This window comes from Catharus ustulatus, chromosome 13 (assembly GCF_009819885.2).
Source record: "Catharus ustulatus isolate bCatUst1 chromosome 13, bCatUst1.pri.v2, whole genome shotgun sequence".
NCBI lineage: Eukaryota > Metazoa > Chordata > Aves > Passeriformes > Turdidae > Catharus > Catharus ustulatus.
In genome coordinates, this window is record NC_046233.1 from 422,546 (window position 1) to 435,122 (window position 12,577).

A 12,577-nucleotide genomic window follows, 5' to 3' on the forward strand; every position below is an offset into this window, starting at 1 on the left:
GGCGGGCGGCGGTGCCGGCGGGGCCCGCGCCCTCCCGCACCATGTCAGCGCAGGGCAAGTTCAAGAAGGACAAAGAGATCATCGCCGACTACGAGGCGCAGGTCAAAGGTGCGGAGCGGGGCGCGGCGGGGCCGCCTTTGTGTGCGGGGCGGGGCGGGTCGGGCCGGCTCCGGGCGCGGGGGCTGCGCCGCCGCCCCCCGCCCCTCCCGCGCTGCGGCAGCGCCGGGCACGGAGCCGCGGGGGCTCCGCCGGGGGAACCGGCCCTGCCCGCCGGGCGCTGCCAGCGCCGTGCGGGGCTCGGCGTGCGGAGCGCTGCGATGGGCACGGACCGTTCGGGCCCCGGGGATGGGCACGGTCCGTTCGGGGCCCGGGGATGGGCACGGACCGTTCGGGGCCCGGCGATGGGCACGGTCCGTTCGGGCCCCGGAGCTCCGGGGATGGGCACGGTCCGTTCGGGCCCCGGAGCTCCGGGGATGGGCACGGTCCGTTCGGGCCCCGGAGCTCCGGGGATGGGCACGGTCCGTTCGGGCTCCGGAGCTCCGGGATGGGCATGGTCCGTTCGGGCCCCGGGGATGGGCACGGTCCGTTCAGCGCCCGCCCGCGGGATTCCCGGCGCTGTGCGGGGTCGGGAGCGCACCGATCCTGCGGTCCTTATGTAAGGGAGTTCGCCTCGGTGCTCCGGCCCCTCGCCTCCAGGCCCGCAGTCATTATTATGCAAGTGCCGGTGGTGGTGCGGGGTGCGGAGCTGTGCGGCAGGCGCTGCGTTCCTGAGTGTTGGAGAGGGATAAAGCCAGAGGTTGTGTCTGTTGAGACCCCTGAGCATCACATGCCAGGCTCCCAGTTAATTGTTGTTTCGAGGGAAAGTTGGTACCCTGTGACACATGGCAGCCTGCAGCCCAGGGAAGGGCTGAGCGGGATGGGGGCACAAGGAAATGAGCAGCTGCAACCTTCTGGCTATTGCACACCCAGGGATTTTCGTGTTGCTACTAAATTGTATTAATGGGCATTTCTGGATAACTTAATAAATCTGCTCGTTATTGCAGTAATTGCTAACTGCGTTAGCTCATGACAGCTCCTTTTCCCACCTTCAGACAGAGGATACTCTGAGCTGCTTATTTCATGTCTTTTTCTTGCACTGCCTTCTTCAGTCCCCTCGCTATTATATAAAACCTGCTCCACTCTCCCTTTGCTGGCTGTTTTATGTGGCTGTGTGTTCACCCCTCCATTACATTCAAGTGCAGGACATGGTTAATTAAAAGTGTAAAATAGCTCTTGTGCAGATTAACGTGTGCTTGTGCAAACTCGGGAGCTGCCATTTTTGCCCAGAGCCCAGCGGAGCCGGGTGATGGCTGGTCTGCACAGGCTCGGCTCGGCAAGTCTCAGCCTAACTGCGGCAGCGCGATGCCAGGGGAGGGATTCTGGGGAAGGGGCTGGCTGTTGGTTTCGTGCCATTGTTTACTTTCGTGAATTTCAGTCTTTTGTAGCTGGCCTCGAAGAGTGACGGAGCAGTCACAACACGCCCTGCTCGGTGCCAATTACCTTTCTGCTTGTGTGTAATTTGGGCAAATTGATGTTATTGCACCCTGCAGTTAAGCAGATGAAATATTCTTTTAGTCTGTGGTATTGTTCGTTTCACGGAGGGGATTGGCGTTTGTTGCCAGGACTGTCCCGTGGTTTCAGGTTATCCTCGGAGCTGTCCTGGCCGGGTGTCCTGTCCTGCTCCTCGGGCTGCAGAGGGGTCACTGGGGCAGGGCTGGCTCTGAGCTGTTCCCAAAGCTTTGCCGTGGATGTCTCCAGTGTTTTTCCTGATTGTTGTTTGTGACTGGAGTACTCGTGGCCAGGATCGTTCTTGGCCTGGCTGGTGCAGCCTCATGGTTTCCATATGTGAGGCAGTTAATGCCGTGTGTGTGAGGGTGTTACATTACACAGGATCACCTTCTGGGCAGCTGTAATGCAGACGGCTTGCTGTTGGCCCAGTAATAATTTCCTTGATATTATTCTGTGCATAGTTACACCTCCAGGAATGTCTGATTGCTGGTGTGGGCTTGGTTTGTGTTTTCACCTGAACGAAGGCCGAGTCTGGCGCTGACAGGGCTGGCTGTGCCTGTGTCTGGGGAGGGTGGGAGGCTCAGACCCCGAGAGCTGCCAGCTCCATCCCGGGTCTGTACAGGGCCAGCGTGGTCTGGGGTGGTGAGGGCAGGGTGGGATGCTCTGGTGCTCACAGCTGTGGCTGCTCGGCCATCGCTCGCTGTCACCGCTCTGTGGGACCGGGGGGTTCTGACCCTCCCGCCTGGCTGAGCTGTGCCAGAGGATAACCATCACAGTTTGGAGGGGCTGGCACAGAGATCTGCTGCAGCCTGTGCTCGCTGAGCTGTGCCAGAGGATAACCATCACAGTTTGGAGGGGTGGGCACAGAGATCTGCTGCAGCCTGTGCTTCCTCAGCGAGCAGGAGCAGTGTAAACAAACGTGGCAGAGCTGTCACTGCGTTTGTGGGACCCAAGGAGGGCTGGTGGCCGTGGGTGCACTGGGAAGGAGCGGGGCTGTTCTGTGCTCAGCTGAGTGTGCCAGCCTGGCAGGGGCCAGGGTTTGTGACCATGGAAACATCTCTGAGGCTGTGACAGTGACCATGGACACCCACCTCCCTTGTGCAGGGTCTAATCTCCTGGCTTGACCGAGGGATTGGATGTAGGCTCCCTTATTATCCCAGAAATCCTGTTTATTTTCTTCAAGGATTGAGTCATTACTCTATTCATATCTAATCCCTTGCTACCCTTGTGGAGACAGATGCCCAAACCTCCAGAGAAAGACTGAAATGGAAGAGAAATAGGGATAAAGAAGAGGGGAAGTGGTGGCAAGGGGGAGTAATAACTGAAGTGTTGATACAGAAATGCTGAAATACGAAGATGATAGTAGATGAAAATTTGAAGCACTGATCTCATGCTGTGGAGGATGGGCCTGGAATCTGAACACAGTGCTTACGGACAGGAAAATGGGAGGGAGAAAGGTGTGAGCTCCAAGGCACATGTCAGCATGGATGGAAGATGCAACCCCAGCGAAGCTGCACTGGAAATGCGTTTGAAGATGAGGTCAGAGAGGGTGGCAGGGCAGGGTGCTGCTGCTGTGAGGTGTCAGCCAGGGCTGGGTGAGGCCCCGGGGGAGGAAAGCCTCTGTACAGACACGGGAGCTGACAGACACCTGGCATGACACAGAGCGGGGAAAAGCTGCTGAGGCTGACTCCAGAGCTTTGCTGAAGGCTCTGGCTCTGTTTGCTGGGAATTAGAGCAGGGTGTTTTGGGGATGGCTGTCAGTCCTGCAGGCTGGGAGCCCTGCCCAGCCTGTGGTGCAGCAGTCGAGGAGCCCGTGTGCCCAGCGAGATTGGAAGGAGCAGGGTCCAACTGCGGAATTATCTTCATGCACAGGGTGATTGATTGGCCATGATGGCTCTGTATCTCCCTTCCTTCCCTGGAGAACTGTCTGCTCCTCTCATGGTGGGAAGGAGCTGTCCTGAAAACGCTGGGAAAGATAGCAGGGGTGTGTGAGGTGCACGTGAGTGTGCATGAGTGCCCTGCTGGCCACGCTGCTGTGGGTGTCCAGGGTGGGCTGGGGGCTGCTCTGGGTGTCCAGGGAGGGCTGGGGGCTGCTCTGGGTGTCCAGGGTGGGCTGGGGGCTGCTCTGGGTGTCCAGGGAGGGCTGGGGGCTGCTCTGGGTGTCCCAGGATGGGCTGGGGGCTGCTCTGGGTGTCCCAGGGTGGGCTGGGGGCTGCTCTGGGTGTCCAGGGTGGGCTGGGGGCTACTCTGGGTGTCCCAGGATGGGCTGGGGGCTGCTCTGGGTGTCCAGGGTGGGCTGGGGGCTACTCTGGGTGTCCCAGGTTGGGCTGGGGGCTGCTCTGGGTGTTCAGGATGGGCTGGGGGCTGCTCTGGGTGTCCAGGGAGGGCTGGGGGCTGCTCTGGGTGTCCAGGGAGGGCTGTGGTGACAGGGACTGGCTGCTGCAGGGTGTGTGAGGCTCTGGCCAGTGCCACTGAGCTGCTGGCAGTGGCAGTAGGTGACTGCTGCTGTCTGTGCTGCTGCAGGCGCTGCTCCTGCAGCTCTGCAGAGTGTTTGCTGCCTGCCCGTGCATGCAGACCTCTGTCTCACCTCTCTGCACACACACAGCGCTGGCAGGCTCCTTCCCACCGTGCAGTGTCTCTCTTATCCAGGCTCTGTCCTTCCCTCTGCTGCTGCTTTGCACCCTCCAGCTGCCGGGAGAGGGGAGAGCCGGCCCCAGCACTGCCACGAGATGCTTGCTGGATGGTACCAGGAAGAAAATATTTAAGAATACTTTCAGGAGACAGGTTTTGTTATTTGCCTTAGCCTTTCAGACAGGAGTGGTGGTGTTAAAAATAAACACCCATGGAGATATGGCTGCAGATTTACAACTGCCACATGAAAGCTGCCTGCGGAACACAGAGCACCGCAGATCCTTGGATGCACAATTCAAAGTGCATGTTTTCAGATGTGCACTTTTAATTGGTCTGTCTGGCCAGAAATCTGAATAAATGTCTCTCCCTCATTATGGTCACATGCCTGATTTGTGGCAGCAAAACAAACCAGTTTTAATTATGCAGATGCAACCGCCTATGGTCCAGCATTGGCAATCTTGCAGAAAATTGCACATTGTGTTTATTTTATATTGCTTCCTGCAGTTTTGCCTTAACCCTGGCAAATCCCTGAGTGATCCCTCTGGCTGCTGTCGGTGGGAGGCTGCTGTGAGGCAGCAGCATCTTGTGTGCTGTGACTGGCAGGTGACACGATCCTTTGTGATCCTGGCGTGGGGCTCTCCTGAGGGTGCATCTCCCTGCATGGTGGCAAAGGGATGATGCCTTGACTTCTGGGACTCCTAGCTGCTGTGTAAATTCATAATAAAACTAGAGTTTTGGTGGTTTTAGCAAATAAAAACACTACAGAGATTTGCAGACTTGGGCCAAAGAAAACCAATGTATTATTTCCCATTTTTGTAAAGTTTAGGGTAATTTATCATTGCCCATTAGCTTCCTTTTACTTATTCTGTTGCAGGAGCTGCATCCCTTCTTTTGTGTCTATTTTCTTTTCCTACCTCTTGCTGTCTTTCCACTTTGCTCAGAAAATGTTGGGAAAATTCTCATGCCAAATGATTTTCTAGGATACTGTTTTTTTCAGGGGAGGAGCTTTGCTTTCCAGGAAGGAGAGTCATGGAGGCTTGAACCTGACAGCTCATTCAGTGAAACAGTTCTGTGCAAGAGAGAAAGTTGCATCCCTTTGTGGGGGCTGGTGGGAAACTGCTCAGTGTTAATCACACAAAGAGATAGGAAATGTCTCGGATTAATTGTTGTGCTTAACAAAGTGTTAGTGGGGCAGTGTGACCCAAGGGCACCCAGCGTGCCTGGCATAGCTCAGCTGGCTTTGGAGCTGTCTGCAGCAGGGAGCAGATCCTGATCAGTTGGTTTGGTCTCTGCTGGGAGACTTCAGGAGAACTCCACGCTGCTCCTGATGTTACCTGCCCCTTCCCTGCTGCCTTTCCTCCATGGCCCTGGGCTTTGCAGAGCCCTCTGTGCAGGCGCTGGGATAAACAGGGAGTTTGGGTGTGATTCCTAACAGAGATTAATTGTCGGTTTCTAATGGAAACAATTGGAATTTATCAGAGCTGTTCCTGCAAAGTCCTGAGTGCTGCAGCAAGGCTGGGATGGTTCAGCTGAGTCAGCAGCTCCTGCATGGGGCTGACACCACCAGCTCTGTGCTGGTGGGGTGTCCATCCATCCTCAGCTCCTCCTGCTTGTCTGCATGGCCAGAGCTCAGAGCTGCTGAGCAATGTGTCCAGGGTTGTGGCTTGGCCCAGGGCAGGGGTCCTGCCATGCTCTGAGGTGTTTTAGGTACCAAAGAAGGGTGGTTTGATGCTGTATGGCTGGCTGTATTCTTCCCTGATAGCTGGCGGGTGCCCGTGGGTGCACCTGGCATTATTTGTCAGTCTGCCTCTCCTCCTGATAACAATAAAACCCTCTTACAACACTTACTCGAGGCCTGCAGCTAGTCTTGGTTCCAGGTGAAGTGTTTTAAGGGCTGTTGGAGTGCAGCACCAAATGCCCTTCAGGTGCTCAGCAGATATTTATAAGCCTCTGTAAGATGTAAGTTCTGTGAGCAGTTTCAGCCCCTGCCAGGAGCAGGATTTACTCTCCCTTTTGCTGTTCTGTGGAACGTGGGGGCTCCTCCCTGAGCTCTCGGGTTTTCTCCTGCCTGGTTTGGCTCGGTTTCAGCAGCTGTTTGTGGAGCTCCCACGCAGCAGAGATCACCTCCTGCCCTGGGAGGTGGCCGTGCTGCTGGCAGGTGAGGCGACATTCACACAGGTGACACCGGGCTGGGGCTCAGGGTGTGTGCAGGTGTGCTCCTCCTGCACTCTCCAGCAAAACTGGCATGAAGTCGTCTCCCCTGTCCTACAGCCTGGGTGGCTCTGGAGTCCTGGCTTTTGATTTAATTCCTCCCCCTGAAAACATGAATGTTCCTTAGGAATAACTGATGTGCTGTGTGTGCTCTGGGCCTGTGGTTATTGAGTGCGCTTTATGCTGTTCACATTTTCAAGAGCCCGATTTGTAAACTTTTCCCTGACAAACTGCCCTGAGATAACTTATTTTAGCCTCCCTGTTGTCTGTGTAAGGCAGTTGCAGTGGTTTGGGCAGAGGCACCACTGAACAGTGTATTGCAACATGCAATTTCAGGAGAGGAAGTGGAGTATCAAAATAAAATTAGTGAGGGAGTTGGTGCTGTGGTGTGTTCCCTGGGCTGGACCCAGTTGGTGTGATGGGGCTGTGTGTTCCTTACACCAGGGTGCTGGGGAAATGCTGAATTTAGTGGTTTCCAGCAGCTTGGCTCTGGAGTTCAGGTGAGAAATGGTCACAGGGCAGGGCTGCCAGGCCAGGGACATCCAGCCCTGCTTGTCAGGGCTGTGCTTCTCTCCCAGGCTTGCTGGCACTCAGCACTGAGGACACGGCTGCTGGGATGGTCATGGTGGGGAAGGAGAGGCTTTAAATCCTCCTTAATTTAAATATTCCCCTTTGCTTTACCAACAAAGACATGTAAAAAAGGTGTGGCAGCATAATCCCAGCTCTGCAGGCGCAGCATTTTTATCAGAGGGGAGCAGCAGCAGTGCCTCTGGCTGGCTTCATGGGGCTGTTGGGACGTGGCTGTGGAGTGGTCTGTCTGTCTGTCTGTACCAGGTGGGCTCCCCAGCTTGGGGAGCCTCTTGCTTATATGTCTCGTGCTGTTGAGCTGCCTTAAACAGTCTGCCTCCCAGAAGTGTTTCTGGTAGCTTTCCAAATGTGCTCTCCTGGCTACAAAGCTCTGCTGATGTTCAAGGAGTTTCTCTGTGCAGTGCTTCAGATTTTGCTCTGGAAACTGCAGTTTGGGAAAATTACACAGCCACACGGTGTCCAGCAGCTTGCAAGGAGAATTTGCATCAGTATTGGTCACTCTTCTTGCCTTCAAAGTTGGAGAATGGTTTTGAAGAGGGTAAAAATACCTTCAACTTTTTCACCTCAGCCTTTGGAGGAGCAGTTTTGTCTGTGGCGAGGGATGGCAGCCACTGGAATGTGTGTGGCTTCCCGAAGTAGCTCTGGAAAACATTGCTGCACCTTGTATTCACGGCAGGTGTGCAGGACAGCAGAGAAGCTGCTGCCAGGGACTGTGGGGTGAAATGGTGTCAGTGTGAGTATCAGCTGGGAGAGGAGGCTGCTCCTTCCTTGGGCACCTCTGATGTCCTGCCCCAGGAGGGAGTGCTGCTCTTTGGGGTTCTGTTCATCCTGCTGCTTCTGGGAATGCAGCCCTCCAGGGTGGGAATTTATCCATGGCTTGTGCTTTGGTTGTTACTGCAGACAGCAGAGCCAGCTGGAGTGCTGGGGTGAAGCTAGTGTTTCTTTCCTCAAGCTTGTATTTTAAATGTGAATATTTAAGAAGAGAGAAGGATACAGAAGGACTGCAGTTCAGGAGATGAAGGACTGACTTTAATGATTCTCATTGAGGGAAGAGGGAATCTGGTTTTCCATGGCTTTTGCCCATCTGTTTGTCCAACCTTGTGCAGTAAAAGGCTTTGTCATGGACTTAAAGTAGTGGCTTCTCCTTCACCATGACAGAGCCCCAAAGATCTGTTTCCTTCTTGCTGCTGTAGTGTTGCTGTTTGTTTGAGGAGTTGTTTGTAGTCTCCAGGCACTTCTGTGCACTGTGAGAGCCCGAGGGGGTGTTGTGCCTTTGGAACTTTAAGAGGAGATGATCTCAAGAACAGATCTAAGCTTCAGATCATCAGTTTGATAATTTTAGGTTGCTGGCCTCGTGTGTGCTCTTGTCAAACATGCTGATAAATCAGTAGTTGCTTCATGGGAATGACACTGGTGTGGGTAAGGATTGAAAATGCTTCCCCTGCCCAAGGTGCTGGAATTCTGCTCTACTTATGGAGCAGGCTGGGTACCCAGAGCAGCTGAACACTTTCCACAGGGTGTCTGTGTGTGCAGCCTTCTGGCCACCAGCAGCTGGGATCCGAGGGGCTCACGCAGCGAGAGCTTTGGAGCATCAGTCAGTGTGCAGCTCTGGCTGTCCACCCCAGTGACTGATGGCTCTGAATGCACTGGGTTTGCTAACCAGTCTGGATTTAAATCTCCACTCCTTTTTTTTTTTAATTTTTAAAATTTTTTATTTTGACTTCATGGAAACTGGATTCTCATGCCACTTTAATCATTGAGATCATGGAACTCATGGAAGAGTAGGGACAAGAGATCAGACTGTTGGTGTGGCAGCCTGAAGCTTTTGTGTTGGCAAGGACTTCAGAGACAATTGAAGATTTTCTCTGTGTGAAAATGGGTTAATTGATCTTTAGGAAAAGCCTAAATGGTGATTCATTCAAGACAGCTTGTTAGTGTTGGAAATGTTGAAGATACAGCCTTGTACCCGAGCAGGGGGGAGTGCACTCCTGCTGCCATTCTGCAGTGTTGGCAGCATAGCAGGGCTGGAGCTGCAGGAGAGCTTGAGGTGGGAGCTGCATTGCCAGGGAGTGATGGTCAGGAGGCAAAGCCTTCTGCAGCAAGTGCTGTTTGGGAATGCTGCCCTGGCGTGGAATGCAGTGGGATTAGTGGGCTGTGGCTTAGGACAGGATGGGAATGGTGTGAAAAATACCATGTTTAGCTGCTCAGTGCAGGAGGAAATGCTGCTGGCAAGATTACCCTGCCAACATCAGAGAGTATATTTAGCTTTTTCTTGAAGTCCCCATCTAGTGCTCCTGCTTGCCCTCAAAGGCTGATTATCCAGACTGATGCTGGTGCTGAGCAGGTGACCGTGGTCACTGTGGAGCTGGAGCTCGGGGCCTTGTAAGCTGGATGGGGATGGGAATGGGGATGGCTGCCCAGCGGTGTCCCTGTAAGGCTGCTGTGGACCACTGACCAGCAGTCACTCCCACTGGAAGGTGACATGCCCCCAGATGATGAAGATGTATTGGGCCTTCTAAGGAAATGTTATTGTGGGCACCTGTTCCTGCTCCTCTGTTATGTGGGAGAGAGTGCTGATTGCTCTGGAAGAACCTAAATGACCCTTCAGTGGTGGGGAAATCCTGCTCTGGCCAAAAGAGAGTTTGATTTGAAAATGTGCTCAGCTGCTGTCAACCATGTCGCCGTGGGTTTAATAAAGTCCTCGAGTGGGTGGGATGTGTCCCATGGGCTGTGCCCGTGGGATCCTGTGCCAAAATCCCTGCTCACATGAGGGATCATGCAGTGCTAGGAGTTGTGATCTTCACCTTGCTCTTCATCCTGCAATAGCAGAAGCCTGTCCACAGCCACCCCTCCAGCAGCACCAGTCAGGATCCTGCTTTGGGATGTCCCTTCCTGCTTTCCTGTCCCTTCCTGCAGGTCAGAATCCTTGTTGGTTGTCAGGCTGAGGACCTCAGCACTTGGAATTGACTTCTACAGTCATTGACAGAAACTCTTCTATTTTGCTGGCTTTTCCTTTTTGATTTTATTTTCCAATAAATACATTAAATGTTTTATAGGGGATTTCCTATTGCCCTGTTCTTTTTTACTGCTAAAGTGAATGAGACTTCTACTGTGGTAATAAATGAACATGGAAATCAGGATCTCCACTGTAATTGGATTTTTCAAATAGCTCAGGAAGAGCCTGAGGAAGTGTGTCAAAAAAGAGTTTTAATTTGGAATAGATCAAGTAACCTGGGAATCAGACTCTCAGTAGGTTCTTTCAAAGCATTTTTTGTTTCTTTTAACATCCTTGCTGGATCGTGCTCTGAGTGACTCATGGCTTTAAAAGAATTTTTTTCCTGCATGTTTTTTCCTGCTTGTGTGCTCTTGACCTACTATTGCAGAAATTCCTAAAGAAATACAAAGTAAACATATTGTAAGTGAAAATGTTACAGTCTAAACTCCTGGAAGTGAAACTATTACAAAGAGTGCTCGCGTAGTCATTGTTCTGCGGGACGGCAGCGTGAGGAGCGCTGTTGAGATAACAATAATAATCTGTTCCGTGGGAGAGGTCAGCTCCAAACTAAGGGGGAGTGGGAAGAAGAGGAAAAAAGAAGTGCAGACTCTTTGCCTCTCCTCCTAATCACACAGCGTGCACTCGTGTGTCCCTGGGACTGTGCTGTTGATGTGGCTGCTTTCAAACTTGTGCTTTTAAACGCCTGTCCAGGGCAGTGAGCAGACATCTGTGTTGCATGGGAGAGGAGCCTGCAGCAGATGGTGTACCTTTCTCAAGGCTCTGGGTGAAAGGAAGTAATTTTGCAGGTCACAAAGCCAGAGAATACCTTCAGAATTAAACCTTCATTGGGGATTTAGTGGTGGTTGGTCATGGGAGCAGTCACAGGTTGTGACAGGATTTCCCTGGCTGTGTGTGAGCTGGGTGTAAACCCAGCTACCCTGCTGGTTCCTGGTGCATGTAGTCTTGTTGGTGTGCCAGGAATTTGCATGGAGGCTGGTCACGTTGTCACTGAGTTTGCTGCAGTGTCCTTGTCTGTGGTGTACATCACAATGACAGTGAAAAAGACATTTATGGTCACCAAGCTAACTACTGAGCCTGCAGCAATTTATGGTGGCAGTATACCTTTGGAAGAAAGGAAAAAATCTTCAGTGTCCTCTTCCTTCCCTTTTGGGGGTCTTCACCAGGCTGCACATGTCCAGAGTTTGTTGGGAAGAGCTCCTTGTCCCCAGTCTTTGTGTGAAGTCTCAGGTTTCCCAGCAGCTTGCCTGCTGTTTGCCAGCCTGCATCCCGGTGCCTTGCCAGGACAGGAGGACAGCTGGCCCTTGCAGGCTCGGACTTGCCGAGGTGTTAGCTGTGGCTCCAGCTGTAGCTTCAGGGGCACCCAACATCCTCAACTTCTGCAGTGGCCCTGGGAGGACCCTGGCAGTGCTGCTGAGCGTTCCTGTTCTGCACTGCATCCATCTGGGATGAAGCCATCTGTGTGTCATCAATGGCACTGCTGCTGTTCCCTCTTGCTCCCATGGCCCTGTCCCTGCTGCCCTTGGCTCCCATGGCCCTGCCCTTGCTCCCCTTGGCTCCCATGGCCCTGCCCTTGCTCCCCTTGGCTCCCATGGCCCTGTCCCTGCTGCCCTTGGCTCTGATGGCCCTGTCCCTGCTGCCCTTGGCTCTGATGGCCCTGTCCCTGCTCCCATGGCCCTGTCCCTGCTGCCCTTGGCTCTGATGGCCCTGTCCCTGCTCCCATGGCCCTGTCCCTGCTCCCCTTGGCTCCGATGGCCCTGTCCCTGCTCCCCTTGGCTCCCATGGCCCTGTCCCTGCTGCCCTTGGCTCTGATGGCCCTGCCATTGCTCCCCTTGGCTCCCATGGCCCTGTCCCTGCTCCCCTTTGCTGCTGTCCCCAAGTGCTGCCCGCTCAGTGTTGCTCTGTGGGGCTCTGTGCTCTTTAGCTGTTGTTTGTCAGCGTGGGAATTGCTTGTTCTAAAACCAATTAGAACCTGACAAAACTGATCTGCCTTATTTACAAATACATCCATCTGGTCATGGATTGCCCGACAGCGCTGCCAGAGCAGTGTGAGGCCTCGGCTGCTGCTGTTGTTACCGAAGGTTCCTGTGCAGGGTTCCTGTGAATCTGGAACGGGCTTGTTGGGAAGGGGCTGGTGGTGGGCACCACTCGGGTGGGTGTGCTGTGCCCTTTGGCTGCTGCACAGCTGTGGCAACCCAGAGTGCAGGATCCTCACCTGAGGAAAGCTGGCAGATTCCTGAAATCCCAGAACTCTGTTTGATAAAGGAGGCAGGACTGGATTCCTCCTTGGAAGCTGTAGGATAAGGTTCAGGTAGGCAAGAGGAGGTGGCAGGTGCCTGGGGTGTGACACTGATTTCTGTGTGTTCCTGGAACTCAAATTTGAAAAGGTTCAAAAAAGAAGAAAAATGAATGGCTGCTGTCAGGACATTGGAGATAAAAACCATCACAACTGGTAGCTGAAACTGTTTCAGGTTATTTTCATTTTCCTATGAATGTTCAGTTGCAGCTTAAAAAAGAACTGAGGCATTATGAGTCAGTTCTGATTTCACCCTTGGGCCAGCAGTTCAAAGCTGAATATAGTGAATT

General features: G+C 53.5%; 1 protein-coding gene across 2 annotated transcripts in view; it reads left to right on the plus strand.

Moving 5' to 3' along the window:
* The first annotated feature begins 3 nt into the window (after positions 1–3).
* The window catches only part of SRGAP3 (SLIT-ROBO Rho GTPase activating protein 3), a 65,114-nt gene continuing 52,540 nt past the window's right edge, over positions 4–12,577 (plus strand). For both annotated transcript variants that reach the window (XM_033071408.1, XM_033071409.1), the window contains exon 1: positions 4–108. In XM_033071408.1, the coding sequence (XP_032927299.1) occupies positions 42–108 (67 nt within the window). In that variant the 5' untranslated portion in view covers positions 4–41. The remainder of the gene's footprint in view (positions 109–12,577) is intronic.